This window comes from Nematolebias whitei, chromosome 22 (genome assembly GCF_014905685.2).
Source record: "Nematolebias whitei isolate Nwh7 chromosome 22, NemWhi1, whole genome shotgun sequence".
Classification (NCBI taxonomy): domain Eukaryota; kingdom Metazoa; phylum Chordata; class Actinopteri; order Cyprinodontiformes; family Rivulidae; genus Nematolebias; species Nematolebias whitei.
Window position 1 is genome coordinate 18,859,670 of NC_056519.1, and position 24,740 is coordinate 18,884,409.

The 24,740-nt window shown below is 40.2% G+C and overlaps 1 protein-coding gene across 1 annotated transcript in view; it reads right to left on the minus strand.

Annotated features, from left to right (window-relative positions):
* The window catches only part of nrip2 (nuclear receptor interacting protein 2), a 52,976-nt gene extending 34,192 nt beyond the window's left edge, over positions 1-18,784 (minus strand). The window contains exon 1 of the mRNA XM_037695687.1: positions 18,295-18,784. Within this exon, the coding sequence (XP_037551615.1) occupies positions 18,295-18,450 (156 nt within the window). The 5' untranslated portion in view covers positions 18,451-18,784. The remainder of the gene's footprint in view (positions 1-18,294) is intronic.
* Between the last annotated feature and the right edge of the window lie 5,956 nt (positions 18,785-24,740).

Genomic DNA, 24,740 nt, shown 5'->3' on the forward strand with positions numbered 1-24,740 from the left:
ATATATATATATATATAAAACTACTGACATTTTATCTAAACCTTTTGTTCTCTGAGCTGCGTTAATATCTCCAGGTGGAGTATTTGCATCACCAGCTGTTTTTCTTCAGGAATTTGTGACAGTTGATTTTTGCACAATGATAAGAGATACATTTGTTAGCATTTCTTTTTGGACAGATTTCATCAAATTAATAATAATGGTTTTGTCTATATTTAAGTTAAAGCTCACAGTAAGTATTAAAAATAACATTAGATTAATGCCTATCAGGCAGAGGACTCCTCATTGAGTTCATTGCAACATTTTTTGTGTTTTATATTTTCCAGTGTGTGGCGAATAACCCAATTCAATTACTTTAAAAGGATTTTAACCTTCACAAATAATTTTCAGGGTTAGCTTTTTGTGAACTGCTCTGCACAGACTCCAATCATACATAACACATTTTCTGCAAGCTGTGGAGAGGTATTTCCACAGCCTCTCAGGTGTGACAAATTTTCCTCTTTAGCGACGCATCAGAGCACTTCTCACCTTCTTTAATTGACAAGCTGTTAGCACTGCAGACTGATGATATGTAAATGCATCAATCATGTTTTTTTCTTAATGTGGTAAATGTGCTGAAAACAGCAGGCAGTAATGTCCCATGACAGATAAATCTGGAAATGCTTTTTTATTTGACAGTAAATACTTTCAGTGTTAAAGCAGCCGAAGTTACTTAAAATATTAATTGTTCATTTTTTTGTGGAAAGATGTTGTACTGAATCATTCCATCATGTTTCCTTATTGCAAAATATGTGATAGACAGAGACGGCTATTATTTTAATTTAAATCATGTATTACTTCAATCCTTTACAATGAAAGTCTCAAATTCAAACAGCGAGTTGTAGCATCAAAAAACTGTATCAACACACCTAAAGCTAATGAAAAAGCTTCCATTGTTTGTTTTCCCAGTAAAACAAATACATGACCACAAAAGAAAATTATATTAATGCTTTGTGTGTTTGAGACTCTTATTGTGAAGGGTTGAAAAAGCTTTTAAAACTTTTGCTGCAGTGGCAGTAATAAACCGCTCCTTAGAAAGGTTCAATTCAGACATTAATGTTAATGTTATTAATGTTTATAGCTTACAATGCACCCATAATGGTCAGATGCAATAATAATAATAGCCTAATAACAAATTAAAACAAAAAGAGTCGGGTTCAGGAGCGCAGCAGGATTCACTTCTTCTGGATTAGGTCTTCAAAGACAATTTTATGCTTTAACATTATGATTGTTTTCTGTCAACTAAATTGCCAATTTTTTTGTCAGTCATATGTTGACTTTGTTTGTCAATGAAACTGACACTTTAATTTCAGCATTTATTATCGATTATTTATTAATATCAGCATCAAATTTTGGAAAACAAATAATGTCATAGAATATCTGTGTCTACTTTGTATATCACACCCCTCTAGGTAGACAACCAAGCAGCCTTCTTTATTGACGAACCATAAAAGTCTTGGGGATTCCCCCTCAGCTACTGTACACACCTGAAGGCCTGCTCGGAACAACAGGTCTGATAACAGATAGGGGAAATTAAAAAATATGTGCCATCTCTGTTATCTTGTTTGACATTTAAACTGTAGACACAATATGATGGGAAAACGTTGTGGTTTTGACTCCATGACTTTCTAACATTGTGGAATACATTAAACCTGGATATCATCCCATTTCTAACCTTCAAATTTATATAGACACATTTCACCTTGAAGTTACAAAAAATACACTGACGTACAAAGCATACTGTAACTTTCAGTAGTAGAGGTGAAATAGTATGAAAACTCCAGTTATTCTGTGTGAGTTTATTAGATCTGATTATTTTTCTTTCAGCTGCTCCCTTCTTCATAGTGAACTACAAAGTAACTCGCACAAAGACTTGGCAATTGTTTTTACTCCGGATTACGTTCCTGACACAACCACAGACCACCGAGCTACCACAGCCCTCTGTATGGAGTAGAGAGCTGCCATATATGTGCCTGGGGGAGCAGATGGTGGGGGTTAAGGGCCTTGCTCAAGGGTCCAGAGTGGGGCAAATGAGGGTGGAAGCAGGTCTGGGTGCTTCACCTTTCCCACCCACATTTTGATGTCGGTACAGGAAGTTTAACTGGTGAGCTTCCGATCACAGGCCCACCTTCTCTAACCTCTGAACCACTAATTTTACTAATTTGTTAATTTTTTTACCATATGTGGCTCAAACCAGATTTTGTTCGACAATCTGAATATAACACATCTTCTTCTTCTTCTTCTTCTTTCGGCTTTGCCCTCTTCAGGGGTCTCCACAGTGAGTCATCCTCCTCCATCTCACTCTGTCCTCTCTCCAACTACCTCCATGTCCTCTCTAACTGCGTCCATATATCTCCTCTTTGGCTTTCTCCTGGCAGCTGCATTTCTAACATCCTTCTATCAATATACCCACTGTCCCTCCTCTGGACGTGTCCAAACCATCTCAGTCTGGCTTTTCTAACTTTATCTCCCAGTTGTTCAACCTGTGCTGTACCTCTGATGATCTCATTCCTAATTTTATCCATCCTTGTCACTCCTAAGGAGAACCTCAACATCTTCATTTCTGCCACTTCCAGTTCTTTCTCCTGTCTTTTTGTCAATGTATCTGTCTCCAGACCATACAACATAGCTGGTCTCTCCACTGTCTTGTAAACTTTTCCTTTGACCTTTGCTGACACCCTTTTGTCACATATCACTCCTGAAACTTTTTTCCATCCACTCCATCCTGCCTGGACTCTCTTTTTCACCTTTTTACCACACTCCCCATTTTCCTGGACAGTGGACCCCAAGTACTTGAAGTTCTGCACCTTTGTGACCTCTGCTCCTTGTAGCCGCACTGTTCCACCGGCCTCCCTCTCATTCACACACACGTACTCTGTCTTATTACGGCTGACTTTCATTCCTCTTCTTTCAAGTGTATACCTTCACCTCTCCAAGTTCTCTTCCACTTGTTCCCTGTTCTCACCACAGATCACAATGTCATCTGCAAACATCATAGTCCATGGGGATTCTTGCCTGACCTCATCTGTTAGTCGGTCCATCACCAGAGCAAACAAGAAGCAGCTCAGAGCCGTTCCTTGATGCACTCCCACCTCCACCTTGAAGCTATCCGTCACTCCTACAGCACATCTCACCACTGTCCTGCTGTCCTCATACATGTCCTGTACCAGTCTAACATACTTCTCTGCCACTCCAGATTTCCTCATGCAATACCACACCTCCTCCCTCGGCACTCTGTCATATGCTTTTTCTAAATCCACAAAGACACAATGGAGTTCTTTCTGACCATCTCTGTACTTCTCCATCAACGTCCTCAAAGCAAAGATGGCATCTGTGGTGCTCTTTCTTGGCATGAAACCATACTGCTGCTCACAGATAGTCACCTCTCGTTTAAGTCTTGCTTCCATAACTCTTTCCCAGATCTTCATCGTGTGGCTCATCAACTTAATTCCCCTGTAGTTGCTACAACTCTATACATCGCCCTTGTTCTTAAAAATGGGCACCAGCACACTTCTCTATTCCTCAGGCATTTTCTCACCCTCAAATATACCATTGAATATTTGGGTCAAAAACCTCACTGCAATCTCTCCAAGATATTTCCAAACCTCCACTGGTATGTCATCAGGTCCTACTGCCTTTCCCTTCTTCATTCTTTTCAGAGCTTTCTGGACTTCACCCTCACTAATCTTTCCTACTTCCTGGTCCACAGTTTCTATTTCATTCTCTTTCATTTTCTTCATTCATTAGCTCCTCAAAGTACTCCTTCCATCTTCCCGTCACACTCTCCTCACTTGTTAGAACATTACTATTCCTATCTTTAACAAACCTAACCTGCTGCAAATCCTTTCCAGCCTGATCCCTCTGTCTTGCCAATCGGTACAAGTCCTTCTCAACCTTGTAGACCAAGATCAAGTCCTTCACAAATGTGTTTTTTTTATTCAATCCAGGTAATTATCAGATGTTTTCCAAGCAGCCACAATCTGAAAGGTAATGTTGCATCTGACTTTTAATTCAGTGAGGTCGGGGTATGCAGATCAGTCCATGTATTGATAATGATGATGCCAACCTTGTTCAATTTAAATCTTAGAACTCTGCACGTATTCAGCAACAGAACATTATTCCAGTTGCTTCATCTTTTGTTATTTTTTACTTTGCCATGTACTGGATGACTGAGAGCACCAACATATGATATTAATAGTATGTGTACTGTGTCAGTGTTAACATGATGGGATTGATACTTTAGTTTATTTCTACCTTCAGTATGCCACTCCAGTTCCAGAAGTGCAATTCTGTACCGGAGGAGCTGGCAAGAGGCAAGATCAATTGTAAACTTATGAACACTGAACAAAACAATCAAGTTGGATATTAATTTTATCAATTTGGATTGCACAACTACTTCAGCATTGATGAATATAAATTTCTGTAAACACAGCCTGCTGTGTATGACGTCACATCTTCTTCTGTGCATGCGGGTCACTTCAGGGCCACGGGCTGTTCTCACTGGAGTCTGATGAAAGTCGCATATAAATTATAATATGAGCAACCGTACTAAAAATTGGATCTAAGCAAAAAAATTGGAATTGAGTATTAAGACCTGCATATCATGTTCTGCATAAATTGTTGAACCCACGTGCAGGAAGGCAATAAGGAGTCCTGTGGTGACTTCTCCAAACCAGTCTCCTGCTGAGTCCTGCTCGCAGGTCAGAGATTGTTAACATGTGAGACCAGTGATCTTTCTCTTTTTTCTTCATTGTCTTTTTAGCACAGTTCCTTTCCGCTGTATTTCTGCCTCTGTGAGTCAGATTAGAGGCTAATTGCCATGTGGACTAATTATCTGACAACACCAGACTCATCTGTCCCGTCCAGCTGGCAACATGAGCTTTCTAATGCCCTTTTTCTTATTCTGATGGACGTCTCCAGCAGCTGACTTCCTGTCGCCACAGCCAGAAGGCTCTAGCAGCTTCACATGTGCTGAACGCCTGTCCCTCCATTCCCAATTTATTCCTTCTGCACATATATTTTCTTCCGCCACAATAAACCTGCGCTGTTTCTTTATTATGGGCTTGCATCCTCCATGGAATTGTGAAAAAAATCTTTGCACTCCTTGGGGTGATTTTCATTACCATTCATATTATATATTATATTCAGTACAGTATTAGCAAAGTTTTAAATACATGCTCAAAGATATATACATACAATCACTAAAATATGCTAACAAAGTGTGGTTAAGGTTCTCAAATGTTTTACTTGACAAGGCCAGGACCAATTCTCCTTTTATTAATGCAGTTATGCTGCTTATTATCATAAACAGGGTTTGTTTGACATCACTCATTGGATTGACCAATACTCATTGCTTGTGCTTTTATGTGTGTGGTGCATTTGTGTTATCTGGTGATTTTATTAAAAGTGACAGGGGCATCATGGGTGCTTAATGAGTGTGTATGCTTACTACCCCTCTGCTTTCAAGGAACTATAAGCTTAAAGGTTAACGTGAGTCAGAACCATGCAAGATGCAAGTGCAAAAGGTTTTGTGCTTCGTTTTGCTGAATTATTGCCACAACATGTGAAGGAGTTAAAGTATCCCTATGATCATGGGGGCTGTGTTGCCTGTGTCCTCATTACCTTTTGGTTTTTTTTTTACTTTTCAGGTCTTAATTTTACCACTTGCTGTCACGTTTTCTGCCTCTTCTGTCATAGTCCCTGCCTTCACATTTTGTTAATCTCTCAGCTCCTGTCAGTGTTCACATCTGCTCCTGTCACCCTGCACCACGTTGTTAGGAATAAAATAACATCTGATGATAAATTGTGGATAATAACATAATATGGTTTGGTGAATATAATGTTTAATTATGAATTATGGAAAATAGATCATATAAAGATGACTAGAATATCTGTCAGATGTATAAACTAGGCCATAAGCTGATAAATAATATATTTTTAGTGACTGCTAACTTTAAAATCAACCATGACACTTTCTGCTGTCAACAGGAAAATAGTTCCTTATAAGGCCTTTAATGAGAAAACAAAGCATCAGCCTCAAAAGTTCTTGTTCAGTTAAATAAGATTAACTATGAAGTTAAATTATATTTTACATCGTTTGAGTATGTGTGGGGATTATAAAATAATTAATCATGAGTTAAAGAGCAGCTTAATAGGTCAGAACGACCGTAGAGCAATCTAAGACTTGCTAATGTAATAAGTTACCAAGGAAATATTCGACTTTCACAGTCTTTGAGAGATGATGTAGGTTGGTGCTTATAATGTGTCGCGTACTCAGTGGAAAGAGATTACAGATAATGTGTGCCTGATTGATTGGACATGGACTTCAGAGAGTCTGTAAGGTGTTTGATTGGATAGAAATTGAAAACAGGAAGTGTCACAGGGTGGATAAAGAGAGTCTATGAATGTGGGAACAGAGCAGAATTGAATTATACGGGAGCCCCTTAATGTCAGGTAATATATACAATTCTCTCTTGTTCACGCATTTTGAAGTCTGTAAAAATAAAATGTTGTTAAATTCTGCGTGTGTTCCTTCCGAGCAAACAACCCAGGGGGAGAGAGGAGAAAGGACATTGTTTCCCCTTACAAATGGTCCACTCTGCCTCGTCACTGCAATCAGCTCTCATATTCAATTCAATTCAGTTTATTTATATAGCGCCAAATCACAACAAAGTTGTCTCAGGGCACTTTACAGAAACATTCGCATACATAAAAGCCAATTAGTAAAGTTCTCTAAGGAATACCGCTCACCTGTTTTCCCCAGTGTTTAAGATCCCCGTTCACAACCATTCAGTGCCAGATTATTGGTCAGTAGATGTTCAGCGTTCATTCCACAGCCTTGTTGGTCTTCCTGGTTCGGACCTCACACCTGTCTCACGGATTCCTCACCTTCCTCACTCCTTATGTGGTTTGGATTATCTGCTCTGCCTTCGGTATTGAATCCTGCTTTTTCTACCATGACCTCGTTTCAAGGATTATGTTTTGGATTTGGCCCCAGACTTCTGATCAGCTGTGTACGACCATCGCCTGTTTCTCTGGACCTGCCTCTTGGATCTCCCTAAAAACCATGCACTGCTTTGCTCTGTCTCAAAACCGACCCGTCTTCACCATCGGTGACGTCATCCCCTCCAACTCCCTCTAGGAGCCCCTCCCTCACCTGTCAGTGAAGGTTGGTGCCTGTCTGAATATCTGTCAGATCACTGTCAGTGAAGTCCTGCTCATTAACTTTTCTGTCTTTCCAGATTGGCCCGGTCTTGGGACTTTGACCTCCACCAGCAGCTGCTTAGTAATAAAAACCTTAACTATTCCTGTTGTCTGTGGTCTAGTTCGAATCCTAAAAACTGGTTCTTGTCACTTGCAGAATAAAGACAGACGTTTCACTTTTGTTTGTCAGAACAACGACCCTCTCTTGTGAGGAGTGAGAGGTCAATATGCATGTGTCAATCTCTATTATGCAAGCTTACAGAACACCACAGCTTTATAACTTGAATCCCACACTCCTTGTTTCATTGACTTGAGAAAGCTCCTTGGATGAGAAACGTCTTCAGTTACAAATAAAGTTCAGTTGTGTTTTTAACTTTTTTTGGATTTACCATGTCCTGGAAGACTGAGAATCTTCACCAGCGTTTTGTCAGAACAAGTTTGTTGCACTAATTACAAAGATGCATTATTGACATGTTCCGCGCACATTTGCCAGTCATTTATGCTAATTTATCATTTTTTGTCATTCCATTGCTTTTTCAAACGACAGAGCATGGTTTCGTAGCGCAAATAGCAATAAATATGTTTGCAAAGCTGCAGCCAGCACCATGACCTGGTGTGTCAGAATTACATTGATTTATGGCACACATCACACACTCCATGGCAGTAATCACACAAAATGCATTGTGACAACATGGGACAAACTTGAAGGTTTCGCGCTATACTTTTTCATGTTATCAGGCTGTTTTTATCAGGATTGAATGAATTACTCCAACGTAACATCTAGTTGTCCTGTGCTTTAAGCGTTCGCAATTAAGTTGTGTAAATTCTCTTTAAGTAAGAAAAAGTAGAGTACCCAGAGAATACACACATGCATGGTCCAAAGGCAGCAGCCATGTGTTGAACCTGCGACCTTGACATGAGCTGACAGCCCTAACCACTTCCTGGTTATACTGTTTAAAAATTACATCTGAAGATGTAGAATTTTGCTCAACAAACATGTCTGTCTTTTGCTTTTTTTGCTTTCTTTTGGGTGTTGTTGGTGTTGTTGCGTGTGTGCTTTTTTGTTTGTGTTTGGTTTTGTTGGGTATTTTTAGTCTCTTGCCTTTCTACACTGCACCAAGGGAGCAGCTGAGCGAGTGTTGCCGCCCATCTACAGCCCTGATGAAATGGAGTGAGACAGGTTCAAGCCTCCTAATTGTCCTGAAGCTAATTACAAAGGCTGTATGTGAACCGATTTAACACAGGATGTTTGTGTGGAGGACGATGCAAACTATGGGGATGCGACACTGTTTATATTTGAAGCTATCTCTTGAAGAGAATATAAAATGTATGGCCATTTTAATACCTGATCCAGAGTCAGATGTTATGCATGAACGCAGATCAAATACACAAAAACTGGTTGCACTGTCAAACTGGCGCTGCTTCATTCTGGTTTAGTCTTTTTAAACGATGACAGGTCTACATCCAAGCCCAGATCTGTAGCTTCGGATTATCTTCAGACATAACTGGAGACTAATTCACACACACACACACACAGAAAACGTTCAGACTCGCTCATCCATTTGTTTTGCCCACGAGCAAACAGACAGCTGAACTGCAGGGGGGGGAACTCAGGAAACAGCAGTTTTATTAATGTATTACATTATCCAGTAAACTTTTGATGTTTTAAATGCAATAAGTTTAAATTAAAAACAATTAAAAGTTGTGTATTTTGACAGCCTTTTCAGCTTTAATAAAATAAAATGCAACTCTTGCGCGTTTTTTTACAGCGCCAGAACACAAAGCTTTTGCTCAAGTCAGTGTGATGATGGTGACAAAACAGTGCCTTTCAGTCCTTTGTAATTTGACTCGGCCAATCTTAGGCCGTCTGTGAGGTGTCTCTCAGCGAGACCGCTATTTTTTTTTCACAGAGATAAGTGGATTCAAAAAAGACGTTTGCATTTAGTGCATACAGTTTAACCTCACTTTGCTTAAAAGTCCCCTCAAATTGTCCTTTGAATCAGCTTTCAGTTTTGTCATTTTGTAAAACAAGTATCTCCATGTGAGCACCACTTCGAAAAGCAAATACTAAAGTGAGTTTGGAATATGTCTTCTACACTGAGCTGTTGAAATGTGTTTGAGACAACTGCAGCAATGTCTTCCATGACTCACTAAAACTCAGACTCAACAAGGAAGAGGTCTGGCAATGGAGGGGGTGTGCCAAAGAGACCATCTTAGCACCAACATTACTGGTTTGTTCCACTTTGGAGTAAGCTGTTGGGGGAAGAATCAGTTTTGTGTTGTGTGTTCTCTTGACTGATGAAGCCTTCCGGATCGAAGGTGAAACGTTTCAGCAAAAAAAAATGAAAGTGTCCAGATGACCTGACTGAAAATTGTTGGATTGTATACCTGGATTATTGAGCATGGACTTTGTTGTTAAAACTCAGACTCTGTTGTAACTTTGTCCAGGTGAAGACATGACTGTTATGCATGGAAAGCATTTATGTATTTGATGGCTTAAGATATTTATTTAAAGATTTAAAAACGTGAACTTTCTGCAGTTGGGATGCATGGCCCAAACTGTGTGTTTGGCTCTGACTGCATTAACTGCACTCATCAAGTGGGGCAGGTGTCTGTTTTTGATTTGATTTCATTTTTTAATAGTCTTTCTCAGCAAGTCAGGAAATTCCTGTTGCATTTTATCACGACTCAGGAGCGTATGAAGAATTTGTTCTACACATATGGCACTGAGCTCTTCATTAACATCTTGAATAAGCGATGCTGAAGAGCTTTAACTCAAAGCAAGTTGATCAATCAGTCCATTAATGTGATTAAGTTCACAACGTTCCCAAATAAAGGTTTTCAGCCAGCTGAGTATCGATAAAAAGATTAGTAGAAAAAAATATATAATAAATCCATAAGTAGCACTGATAAAGGTCTGCTTCAAAACATTTTTCACCACGTTTTATTTTCTCTCAGTTCCATCGCTGGAGTTGGTCTTCCTGTTTGCAATAAAATCTTGTACTCTGCAAAAGATCACCTTTGAATAGGTGACGCTAACAAGCTAGCCACATCGTTCATGTGCAGCTCCACCTAGACTGCTCTGAACACAAACAGCCAAACTCTATTCTTCATTGTGAAGTTCCACTCTAATTGTTTCATTTCTATTCGGCTCTTCTCGGTTGTGGGTGTGTCTTCGTTGTAACTGGGTTTCCCACTGTGTGGGCTGGATCATCATAGCAAAGACAGCAAAGTAGACGGGATGTTTGTGGCTCATATTCTGCTCAACCGACCAGGCAGATGAACGTTGCTGTCTGCTGATGTCCAAATTGTCTGCTTAGAGTGCTATGCTTGGAACCACATATGTGGAGGTACCATGAACCAAGCAAGAACCAGCAACGGAAACACTCAACTGTTGTGGTGTTGAACTGAACTGAAGCGTGTTGAAACCATGGAGAAGAGGTCTAAGGCTGTTACGGTAAGGCCTTCTCATAACAGTGGTCCCTCAAGATAAAGAGTGGTCCCATCCACTCTAAATCAGCATTGTGAATGGTCAGTTTTTCCTGTCAGTTACTAATCAAACTCATCCTGGACAGTTTCTCATCAAACTAAAGCCTCCACTCAAGACAGAAAATCCTAACCAATGAGAAAGCTCCTTCAAACATGTTTCTGCCTGGAGACGCAAATTTAAAATACCGTATTTTTCGGACTATAAGGCGCACCGGATTATAAGGTGCTTTTAGCAAAATAAAATGGTCAGATAAGTCAAACTATTTTCAACTCATTCACAATAACTCTCAACATTGTTCAGTTGTACCATATAAAATTGGTTTGAGGTCAGTAAGTACAACCAGGATTAATACATAAGGTGCACTGGATTGTAAGGCTCACTGTGGATTTTTGATTAAATTAAGGGATTTTAAATGTGCCTTATAGTCGGAAAAATACTGTATATATTCTGATTGGATAACTATGTTTTCATGAATAGGTGTACAGAAAATAAAAAAATAGCAAAAACCTTCATTAAAAATATTTAAAATAAAATTTAATTGAATAAAATTTTACATGTAATATTTCATGTGCTCAATTCTTATGCCTTCTCTGAAGGTATTGAAGGTCCTGAGGGTTCCCCATTGATAATTAGTTACCATATTGTTTCTGAATGGCATATGCAAAAAGAAGCATATACAATTTGAAAAATGCTGGACCAAGAATTGAGCCTTGAGGTACACCACAAATAACACTGACTGTCAAAATCAAAATCACCACTGGATACACAGAAATGTCTCCCTATCTAAACCAATAAAAAACTGGACCAGTAAAGCCAACCCAATTTTATAACCTGTCCAACAAGATATTGTGATCAACAGTGTCAAATATGGCACTAAAAGTACTAACAAATATATATTTTAAGATATTACTGGTTTCTTCACAACAATGGAAAAATGATGACAGCATATAGAAACAAAGCTATTCCTGCCAAAAGGTTAGCTAATGAACTGTGTGGTGGTTTGGGGATTTTGTGCACAGCTTCTGCATTTTTGCTTCATTTTTGTTATATAATGACAGTTATGTGGTGCTGTTTTTGCTATGAAGAACCAGATGGTCCAAACTGACATCCTGAAAACCATTACAAGATGTATTTTCTTGACTGTAACCATATTCCTACTGCATTAAATAACCATTACCATTTCTTCATTTGTTTCCACTTTACGCTCGAACAACGTTGTGTCGCACGTACAGTAGAAAACAAAGTTGCATAATATGTGGATCGTGCGGGGCTCAGGTGTTGTGAACATGTTTTTCAGCCCAGAATCATGCTATAATTCTTGTATCGTCTTTTGGGGAAAAATCAGTCACACATTTACATTTGTCTGTGCTTTGTCTTTATTTATTTTGGTGCAATAAACATGTATTTTCTGAAAAATCCCAAAATCCTAAAGAAGAATCTGTCCAGAGGACCTGAATTTTAACCTTGTTAGACAAAATCCTTCAACTTTTTTATTTTATTTTATCATAATTTTTTTCAAATGCTCCCATAGCCTAAAAAAATAGTATTTTTAAGCAGTTGAATCAGGTGGTCGATTGTTTTTCCCCCTAAGGAACATGAATAAAGTTAAAGGATGTTACAAGGATTAAAATAACTGTATTTTTACATGATACTTTATGCCCTGCACCTCCTTCCTGGCCCACAGTTTTCCTTTCTCTCTACTGCGTTTGTGTTACAGTTTTTGCCCTTTTCATGCTCACCGCTCTCCTGATTTTGCAGGAAGAAAAAAAAACAGGGATGTTGCTGCAGCTGCTGCTGAGAGTAAGAGCCCCTCAGGCTAAAAAGCAGCAAAACAAACTGTTTTACATAATAGCTTTGCTGCTGACCTACACATGGATAGGACAACTCAGCTGGCAAAAATTCACTGGAAGAAAAATAAAGTTAAAGCAAAAGATTTTAAAAAATCTGCGATAATATGCGACAGCAATTTAAAATTTATGTCATAGCTATGTTTATCATCAGAGCATCATCTATAATATCCAGAAGGGAAAAAAAATGGGTGTTTTTAAAACAAACACTCCTTTCTTGTCAGAGATTTTGATGTTAAAATATCACGAAGTTCAGTGATTTGTAAAGCTCAAATTTATCTGATTCAAGTTCAATGTAAGCAGGGGGAACAGCAAACATGTTTAACGCAGCATATATAAATTCACCTAAGATACATCACGAGAGAGGGGCTTACAATAGTGAATTACCGTATTTTCCGCTATACATGTCGCATTCCGTATAAGTCTCATCAGTCCAAATATGTCTAATAAATTGGAAAAAATAAACATAAATAAGTCGCTTCGCCGTATAATTCACATCTGTTATGCATCACCGCTGACGCATCGCATTTGTTACGCGTCACCGTTGACAACCCGGAAACGTGGGCCGGTGTTGTGCCAAAAATCGATTGGCTGCCAAATGGCGGCTGTGGGAGCGTGCACGGGAGTACTTTAACAAGACTTTAACAAGATTAACACTTAAAAACAATTATTTGTTTGCTCGGCATTATAGTAAAGGTGCGTCTCAGTTGAACTTTTCTTTGATAAATGAGCTTTAATGGTCAAATCAGCTGCATTTCGCCTGATCGGCGCAGTGAAATGCAGCTGATTTGACAGGAATTCCGGAGTGAGACGAAGGTGTCTGGTATGGCAAGCCAAATATTTCCTTAATAGACACTTTTTCCTATTAATGAGACACTTGGCTTGCCATATAACTTGAGGGCCCTCTAGTGGCTGAAAATGGTAGTGTTCAATATTTTCCATGTCAGAATGAATGAAATTGTCAGAACTCAGCCAACAATTGGGTTATTAGTCGCTTTGGTGTATAAGTCGCAGGACTTGCAAGATTATGCAAAAAGGTGTAATTTATACTGCAAAAAATACGGTAATCTTTGCATGCAAGCTTCCTCCAGCAGCACTCCTGTTACATTATCAAGCAAAGGAAAAAACAGAAACAATCACACAAAGTGAAACAAATTATGTTTTTTGTTTGGAACAAAGAAAACTGTTGGTTTGATTAAAGGAAGAACAGAGACTGAAAGATGACATGCCCGCAAACAGTCCAAACAGCTGCAGGCAGCTGATATTATTATTATATTATTATTATGTTTGTGGAAGGTTGCCCTGCAAACCACTTCAGAAACTCATCAAGCTTTCTTTTCAGTTGCAGTCCATCTAATCAGAACCTGAATGAGCGTTCTGCTGAGGGGTCATGCAGTCACGTCAGAGAAGTAGCAGTTTCATCTGTTTTGGCGATTTTCCAAGGCTTATCTGATAGAAAGTCACGTATAACCGAAGTCATTGAAATTAACTCCCCGCCGCCTTATCTGTGTGACAGACTGTTTATTTTTTATTAACGACAAACGTCATTATTTTCACATGACTGAAAAAAAAGAGTTCTTATAATAATATGAATTTCAGGCTCCTGCCGGAAACGTTGAATTGCATGCTGACAATAAGTGGGGTTTTTTTTACACTAATCTCCTTTATTCTAATAAAGCTTTCCTATTTCATATACATTCTTGGGTTGTGTTAAACTTATCTGTGCTCCCTCAGAGACAAATACATTGAAAGCCTGCAGCTGTATTAGCATAGCTGCCTTGAGTTAATGAGAGCATACACTTAATTTAAGGACTAGCACTCCTTGAAGAAATGCATATAATCAGAACTAAGAGCATCCTGTGATGAGAAGGGAGTTGTGAGTTTTAAAAATGTTGCCAAATAAGTGGTGCTTTACTCACGTGTCGTGAATGACTCTCAGCTACTACCACTCCAGACCTTAGCTAAGAGTTGTGATGACCATCTTGGAATTAAGTTGACTCCGAACATTAATCAGTTGCAGATGTACGTTTAGTAATTTGATAAAGAGTTGCCTCCCCCACTACCTTAGCTAAACTGGAGCCTATTTACTTGCTCTGAGATATATAATAGGTTCAGGTTTAGGCCTTTATATACCCTTGCTGGACTTACTTCACTCAGTATATGAAGGATGAAGCATTGGTATATTTTCATATGCAAAGCCATTTTAGGAAAATTACCATCATATTCTCTAAGTTCTTTTTTTTTTACAGAAAACACAGTCTCAGGGCCAGTAGCTGGTTGCTGCCTTTGTGCACACAGAGTCAGGAAAGATACAATTGTCCTATTTCGGTCCATGGTCTTGGAATGATCTGCAGCTTCACCACTTGCTCTTGTTGAGGGCGGACGCATTTCCCCTCCTCTCCCTTCTCCGCTTTGCTTTTGCTCTGTCCAGTCTGTGAAACTGTTTCAGAGTCTCTCTCTACAAATCTTCCAAACCACCGAGAAAGTCTGCGGACCTATCAGAGGGACCCGGCTGAATAAACATTGTGTCATCATTTCAGGACTCTTGGATTCTCTCTGGCGCTGTCCTAGGTTGACCTCGGTACTCTCGAGAGTGTTTACGGATCTCACCAAAGGGAACTGGCTGATTATACCATTCTTATCAGAAATCCTACAGCGCTTCTGGAGTGTCCTTGGACACGTTCACCACCCTTGTCATCTCCCCTCCCCTACAGAATGTCTGCGTGACTATGAGCTTATGTGCAGGGTGTTTTTTTCAATTTCGGGCTATCTCTCCTCGGCCAAGGTATGAGAGTCTGTTAGGATATTTTTTTTGCCTTCGAATCCTGACATGTTGTCACTTTCATTACTTTTTCTGAACAGGTCTCACTTGTAAATGAGTCTTCGAGACTCGTTGTGATAAATCTGTATAAATAAAGGTTGACTGAATGAATGAAGCTCAAGTTGAGGTCTGTCCAAAAACTGTCAGAGGTTTTAGTCACATCTTGCACCTGTAATGCTCAAGTGTCTTAAATTATGATTTTTTTTTTAAACTTGCATTTTATTTTATGTCTTATTACCAGATGCTTTGTTGTAAATATTATGGTTACTGTTATTAAAACTGTTGTTGCATTTATAATAGCTTGTATGCCAAGGACATCCTTGTAAAAGAGATTAATAATCTCAATGGATTTTTTTCCTGGTACAATAAAGGTTTAATAAAAAAATAAAATAAATACTGTGTTTTTTCAGCGTTTCATTAAAACCTGTTCAGTGATTCATGAAATATTTTGCAAACACAACAGACAAACACACATACACAGGCAATTACATCATCACCAAAGGCAATAATGAATGTTGTAAAGAACGGAGGATTGGAATAAAAAAAATCTATCATTTAATCAGAATGAACAAATGTTGATCAAATAAAAGAGGAATAGAGAGGAATGTGTTCTAGAACAAGTAATAATATTCTAATATAATAATTAGAGCATGTCTAATTAGAAATAAATGCATCCAAGTCATATTTGCAGAGAGTTCAAAGAGATGTGTTGAAGTTGTTGAAGAGCTCAGGGGAATGCAGCCATTAAAAGCAGAACTCGTGTTAATGGAGCAATAAATAGGATTATTAAGGAGTCCCTGCAGAGGAGCAGAACTGCTTCCACTGTTCATCCTTACATTCAGAGCTGTTTGGTCCCAGAACATCCATGAGAGAGTGTTTCTGTGTGAGAGAGCCGCTGCTCAGAGAACCGTAACCAGCTCTGACATTTCCTCCTTTGAGAGCAGGACCCTGAATCTTTCATGACTCTGTCTGATGCTGCACTTTGGGGCAACAGTTTACATAACAGCAAACAGGGCTCTTACATTCTGTCAAGCTTTAAACCGTCTCAGTCCAATAAACACGTTACATTTTTAAACTGGACCTATTTGGATGCATATCACCCGCCATCTTTCAGCTTTAGGCCATCATCTCATGAAATGGAGTTAAAACTGTTGGTCAAACTGTAAAATGATATGCAAGAGATTGTGCCGTATTGCAAGATGTGCATGTGCCAGGAATAACTTTTGGCTACTATCTCACCAAATACTAGCTCAGTATCTGTAAAAATGACCGATGTTGAGGCATTTTATGTTGTCTAGTGATTAGCTTCTGTGGCCATCTTGAATTAGGTTGACTTCAAACGGTAATCAGTTGTAGATATACATCCAATACCGTATTTTCTGCCGTATAAGTCGCATCAGTCCAAAAATGTCTAATAAAGTGGAAAAATACATAAATATGTTGCTTAGCCGTATAAGTCGCATCTATTATGCGTCAACTCTAACACGTCGCGTTTGTTACGCGTCACCGCTGACGACCTGGAAATGTGGGCCGGTGTTCTGCCAAAAATCAACTGGCTGCCACGGGAGCGTGCACGGGAGGACTTTAAGAAGAATTTAACAAGATTAACATTTAAAAACAATTATTTGTTTGCTTGAAATTACAGCAGAGGTGTGTCTCAATTTAACGTTTCCTTAATAAATGCACTTTGACGGTAAAATCAGCCGCATTTCAAAAGCCTATACACGGAAGCAGGAGCGAGCAGAGGGACGACTCGCTGGGCATTTCTTCTAAATTTAACAAGATAACCAACTAAAAACAATTATTTCTTTGTCCGACTTTATAGTCAAGGTGTGCCTCGGTTTAACTTTTCCTTAATAAATGCACTGTAATGGTAAAATCAGCTGCATTTCAAAAGTATTCGCTGCCTCGGTGCTCCGGGAGCGTGCAGAGGGAGGAGATCAGGAAGGAGGAACGCTGCACATTTCTTCAAAATTTAACAAGATAAGAACCTAAAACAATTATTTGTTTGTTCAACGTTATATTAAAGGTGTGTCTCAGTTGAACTTTTACTTAATAAATGCACTTCAATGGTCAAATTAGCTGCATTTTCCCGGGGCGGCGTAGTGAAATGAAGCTGATTTGACGGTTGTTCCAGGCATGATCCTGGAGCTGGATGAAGGTGGCAGTTTATGGCAAGCTGATTGTGTCGTTAATAGCCACTTTAACCTATTAGATGACACAACGGCATGCCATACTACTAGTCTGCCATCTAGCGGATGAAAATGGTAGTGTCAGAATGAATGAAATCAGTCATATCTCAGCCAAAAATTGGTTTATAAATATTGTGTGGGGGGGGGGGGACATATGTCGCCTCAGTGTATAAGTCACAGGGCATGTAAATTGTGCAAAAAACTGCCACTTATAGGCCTGAAGATATGATAATTACTTTTGAAGAGTTTCATTAACATTCATCAGTTGTTCTTCGGATATATTGCTAGAGCTACTTATAAATAATTAGGGGTGGATTATATAAACATAATTTTTTTATTCTTACAATTTAGAAAATGGATCTTATGTCTTTCTACTGTTTTTGGTTAGTTTTCAAATGAGTTAAAATGGTTTGTAAATCTTTTTTGTCTCAACATTTTACACCGCTGACTTTACATTTGGAACACTGGAGTTCACATTTTACTTGTAGATGCTGTTGGTCAAGGAAATAAAAACAAATGATAGCAACCTTAGAAGGTTGCCCCTGTCTTACAAATGCACCCATCAGAAATAATCTGAAAGAAAAAGCAGTTGAACCGTTGGTCAAATGAGCCAAATAAATTAAATATCTGAGTGCACCAGTGCTCCTGATATAAATGATTATTTTCTTTCAGCAAGCTAAACTGTGAACACTCAGGTCCACTCACCAAGTCTTTGGACGTGCCGAGTCTCTTGAGTCCGTCCAGGGGCAGGAGGTCAGCGGAGTCCTTGTGTGTGAACTGGGTGGCCTGTTTGAGACGCCTCTGCTGGTGCAGGATGGCTTTGTCCCGGATGGCTAGCTCACCTTTCTTCGCCCCGCTCATGGTCTTCAGTCTTTTCTGAAGCTGAAGCACAGAGATGCGTCCTGGCAGCACTTGCAGACTGGATGTCTCTCCTCCAGAAAGGCAGCTGGTTAAGGTTGCTCTTTGTCTTCTTTAAGGAAGAACAAACAGGCAGATGTCGCCTCTTCCACTCTGGTTTATCCTCTTTCTGCTCTGGTCTCTCTTGTATTTGTGTCAACAGCTTGGGAAGCTCTCGTCCTGTCCTGAGTGCCCCTCTGATGAAGACATCCTCCCTGAGCTCTGCTCCCTCTCTGACAGAGGCGATGAAGAAGGTGGGACTAAGTGTGTGTGTTGTCTCCCCTCCCCTCAGTGTCGTCTGTCCTTGGATTCCTCCGTTACGTCTCTGTTTTCCTTTTCCTCGCTCTCTCGTTCCTCACCTCTCATTTTTGCAGAACGGCGGCAGCGTTTTTAGCCTCGTTCATCTAAAAGGCCGTGTAGCTGAAACATATTAAACACATGATTTGTCACACAGTCTGGGCTAGTCCTGCTGTGTAGGTGTGAAGGAGATCACTGATCTGACCTCACAACGAAGATCAATTCGCCCCAACTATTGATTTCCTCTGTCCCACCGACGACCCCCCCTCTGAGTATCACAGTTATTGAAAAAAATCCAATTTTGTCCATTCACCCACCAAACGCTACAAACATCAATCTTTGTGACCTCTGGACAATGACACACATTCTGTGGTGATGCAGCCTGCAGGGCTTTATGAGATAAAGCGATCTGCTCATCTCTGATCTGATGGCATTTAATGCTGACATCAAGGCAAAGCATGCTCTTTAGAATACTGCATATTTTCTAATGATGGGAGTCCTTGTGAAGGTGAAGTGGAACAAACTGCCTTCAAAGGGAGGGAATGATTTCAAAAGAAAATGCTGCACTCTGCTGGTCATATCTTTGCTTTACATCAATGGTTACTTCTCTTAAATTGCTATTTAATACAGTTTAGTTTTAAAAAACACAATTATGTTCCTGTTTGATAGCAAAAAATTCAGATTGATTTCAGATGAATGGGTTTTTAAGAAGATAGTTGAGTTCAGAATGAAAGTTCATGTATTTGGAAACAGCCCGTCACCTGCTATTGCCATTTACTGCATGAGACGCGCAGCACAACAGGGTGAACAAGAACATGGCTCTGATGCAAGACAGTTTGTCGAGCGTCAGTTTTATGTTGATGACGGGCTCACATCGGTTGCCACGCCAGAGGAAGCATTCAACCTACTTTCGAGAACTCAGAACATGTTAGCAGAGTCTAACTTACGCCTTCACAAAGTGGCATCAAACTGCAGTCAAGTCATGAAAGCCTTCTCTGCCGAGGATCGAGCAAAGGACTTGAAAGATTTAGATCTAGGAGTTGATCCTCTCCCAATTCAGAGAAGCTTAGGACTCTTTTGGAACCTACAATCTGATAGCTTCACTTACCATGTGTCAAATGACTCCAAACCATTCACACGTAGGGGGAGTGTTGTCAACGGTAAATAGCCTGTATGACCCTTTGGGCTTTGTCGCTCCCATAATAATTCAAGGGAAAGCACTGCTCAGAGAATTGTCATCTGAAGTGGGAGACTGGGATGAACCTCTACCCCTTGGAAAACACAAGATTTGGGTCTCGTGGAAAAATTCATTGCAAGCCCTTGAAAACCTCCAAATACCAAGGTGCTGCAGCTCAGGTATGTTAAGCACAATAAAAACAAAAGAACTGTACATTTTCTCTGACGCCTCCACTGTAGCTATAGGGGCAGTAGCTTATCTGCGCACAATTAACAGTGAAGGACAGTACCACGTTGGGTTTGTGATGGGGAAGTCTGAGCTTGCACCCCGCCCTGCACACACAGTACCACGCCTGGAACTCTGTGCTGCTGTGCTCGCAGTACAAATGTTTGAACTCATTAGAGACGAGCTGGACATTAAAGTAGACAATGTAAAGTTTCATACAGACAGTAGAATTGTTTTAGGATATATACACAACACTTCCAGACGATTCTACATGTATGTTGCCAACAGGGCTGCACGCATTAGAGCAGCCACACATCCCAACCAATGGCATTATGTAACAACAGAGTTAAATCCAGCTGACCAAGCCACTAGGTTCATTCCAGCAGCCGACCTGCAGAACAGTATCTGGTTCTCAGGTCCACCCTTTTTGTATTCAGACACACACACAGACTCACACAATACTAATCCTTTCACACTCATCGAACCTGAAAAAGACAAAGACATGCGTCCAGAAGTGAAAGTTCTAAAAACTACAACACAAGAGTCACAGCTAGGCTCTGAGCATTTTGAGAGACATTCCAGTCGGACAATACTGTGCAGAGTCATAGGCAGACTCATTCATGTTGCCACATCCTTCAAACAAAAAACTGAAAAAAAGGGATGGAAAAGTTTCAGTGAAACGCCAAGTGTCCGAGAACTCACGCAAGCAAAAAGAGTCATTGTGCGAGCCGTCCAGCAAGACGCTTACAAAGATACGTTCAAGAACCTTAAAGAAGGAAGACAGACAAACACAAAACGGGACACACTCAAAAAGCTCAATCCTGTAGTGGATGAAGACAACCTCTTACGTCTCTGTGGACGTCTCTCCTCTGCTGATCTCACAGAGAATGAAAAACACCCTCTGATTATCCCATCTTCCAGCCATATCGCCACACTACTAGTAAGACACTTCCACGAACAAGTGTCTCATCAAGGGAGACGTATGACTGAAGGAGCTGTCCGCGGTGCTGGATTCTGGGTAGTTGGAGGTAAGCACCTCGTATCCTCCGTCATTCATAAGTGTGTCACATGTCGCAAGTTGCGAGGCAAAATGCAGACCCAGAAAATGGCAGACTTACCCGCAGGCCGAGTCACCCCTGAACCACCTTTCACCTCAGTTGGTCTAGATGTGTTTGGGCCATGGACAATTGTGACACGTCGCACAAGAGGTGGCTGCGCCCAGAGTAAACGCTGGGCCGTGTTGTTTATGTGCATGCCAACCAGAGCTGTGCACATTGAACTGATAGAGAGTATGTCTACTGATAGTTTTATAAATGCATTAAGAAGGTTCTTCTCTATTCGAGGCCCAGCCAACCATCTGCGCTCAGATAGAGGCACAAACTTTATAGGAGCTTGTAAGGAGCTAAACTTGGAGAAAGGAAACACAGCTATGGACAAGTACCTGCAAGAGAGAAGATGCACTTGGACATTCAACCCCCCTCACGCCTCTCACGTGGGAGGCTCCTGGGAGCGCTTCATCGGAATCGCCAGGCGCATTCTAGATGCAATGTTGTTTCAAACTGAACAAACGCGTCTCACTCGTGAAGTCTTAAGCACCTTCATGGCCGAGGTGATGGCAATCATTAACGCAAGGCCTCTTGTTCCTATATCCACTGACCCGGACTGTCCTTCCATATTCACTCCAGCAATGTTACTAACGCAAAAGATGAGTTCTGTTTCTGCTCCATCGGGAAACTTCTCTTCAGGACAGTTATTTGGAAAACAGTGGAAACATGTTCAACAACTTGCTGACACTTTTTGGAAAAGGTGGAAAGGAGAATATTTGCACACTTTACAAAGCTGCCCAAAATGGACTGAAACCAGACCAAATGTTAAAGAAGGAGATGTAGTCCTGCTAAAAGATACTCAGGTCAGCAGGAATGAATGGCCCATGGGACTAATAGTGAAGACATTTGCTGGCAGAGACGAAAGGGTCCGCAAGGTAGAAGTGCGGATTGTACAAGGTGGGACTGTTAAGGTATTCTTAAGACCAGTTTCGGAGATTATTGTTTTGCTTTCAGAGACTGAGTGATTGTCATTGGATGATCAATAGCCAGTGTGTTTAAACATGAAGTGATGTTTGTTGTGATATAATATGATTATATCAAGCGGGGAGTGTGTTGCCCTTTGTTTAATAAGTTCATGTCTTGAGTAAGCTACGTAAAGAGGTAATAAATAAGTCCATAGTTACTAATTAGTTTAAGTAAATTCATGCTGAAACCTGTTTAATGTTTTGGGTTTGGATACCAAGCAGAGTGAGACATCTGTTGTTCATCATATATGGTATGTGCAGCACGTGATGTAGTGAGTACTCTTACCGCAGAAAAATCTTTGACGTATTTTCTTGGTAGAACCCGAGAAAATTCTTCTGATAAAAAAAAAAAGGAGAAACATCTCATATAAATGCTAAATATGCCCTACACGCTTGTGCCTTGGTAAACTTTTGTCTTTGTGAGTATTGTTGTGTTCAGAATGTACTTGAGCATTGTGGAAATTATTTTATTTGAGAAAAATGCAGTGCCAATGTAGAGCACATGTTCAAGCTAAGCTAACTGTTTAAGTGGGTGTGTTTGTGTGACATTGAGATGTGTACTGTTTAGTAATTGTTCTCTTTCTGTATATTTCAGTTACAAAAAATAAAAGTCATAAATGAAAGGTCTTCAAACTCAAGAAAGCAAGCCTTGTCTGAAGATTTTTTTTTACTTTGTTTGCTAGCTGTCAAGCTTCACATAGTCACGTGTTGTGAGGACAGCATAGTAAAAAGACAACTGCTCAGCGGGCTCAAGCATACAGAGCTACATTAAGCAACATGAGTCTTCGCTCAGGGAGAAATTATCTCAGAGACTATGATGCTGAACAGCAAAATGAAGCACCTCTTGAACCACCAGAAGTTACTTCTCAACTGGCCACAATGCAGCTACAGTTACAACCATTCGACACCAGGTCGCAGGTATCCAGAGCACCCACAAGAAGGTCTCAGCGGACATTCTTATCATCAACAGGCTCTTCAGCCACAAGGGCCCATGCCAAAGCTCAAGCAGCACGAGCTCAACTAGTGTACGCTGAAAAAGAAGCCAACATGATGAAACAAAGAGCTGAACTGGACGCACACCTACATGTCCTCCGGTGTCGTAGATTGTAGATGTGTCTTTATGTTTTGGATCATTGTCTTGTTGGAAGATAAAGCTCCGTCCCAGTCTCAGGTCTCTTGCAGACTCAAACAGGTTTTCTTCCAGAATGGTCCTGTATTGGCCCCATCCATCTTCCCATCAATTCTGACCATCTTCCCTGTCCCTGCTGATGAAAAGCAGGCCCAAACCATGATGCTGCCACCACCGTGTTAGACAGTGGGGATGGTGTGTTCAGGGTGATGAGATGTGCTGCTTTTATGCCAAACACAACATTTTGCATTGTGGCCAAACAGTTTGATTTTGGTTTCATGTGACCAGAGCACCTTCTTCCACATGTTTGGTGTGTCTCCCAGGTGCTTGTGTCAAACTTTAAACAACACTTTTTATGGATATCTTTGAGAAATGGCTTTCTTCTTGCCACTCTTCCATAAAGGCCAGATTTGTGCAGTGTACGACTGATTGTTGTCCTATGGACAGACTCTCCCACCTCAGCTGTAGATCTCTGCAGTTCATCCAGAGTGATCATGGGCCTCTTGGCTGCATCTCTCATCAGTCTTCTCCTTGTTCGAGATGAAAGTTTAGAGGGACGGCCGGGTCTTGGTAGATTTGTAGTGGTCTGATACTCCTTCCATTTCAATATGATTGCTTGCACAGTGCTCCTTGGGATGTTTAAAGCTTGGGAAATCTTTTTGTCTCCAAATCCGGCTTTAAACTTCTCCACAACAGTATCTCGGACCTGCCTGGTGTGTTCCTCGGTCTTCATGATGCTCTCTGCACTGTGAACAGAACCCTGAGACTATCACAGAGCAGGTGCATTTATACGGAGACTTGATTACACACAGGTGGATTCTTTTTATCATCATCAGTCATTTGGGACAACATTGGATCATTCATAGATCCTCACTGAACTTCTGGAGTGAGTTTGCTGCACTGAAAGTAAAGGGGCCCAATAATATTGCACGCCCCACTTTTCAGTTTTTTATTTGTTAAAAAAAGTTTGACACATCCAGTAAGTTTCATTCCACTTCACGATTGTGTCCCACTTGTTGTTGATTCTTCATAAAAAAAATTAAAATTGTATATCTTTATGTTTGAAGCCTGAAATGTGGCAAAAGGTTGAAAAGTTCAAGGGGGCCGAATACTTTCACAAGGCACTGTAAATTCAAACTTGTGCATTCATTTTAATTTTTTTATCTTTGAAACTGTTGCCTAATGATTTCATTTGGAAAGCAAGCAGTTACAATTAAATCAGTAAAAAATAAATAAAACAATGTTCAAGTACACGTTTGACTGTAACTAAATATTACTTTCCAAGAATATTTTGAGTAGTTGCAAGAAATTAAGACAGAAAGACCGAGTTGAGTTAACTTTAGGACAAACTAGTC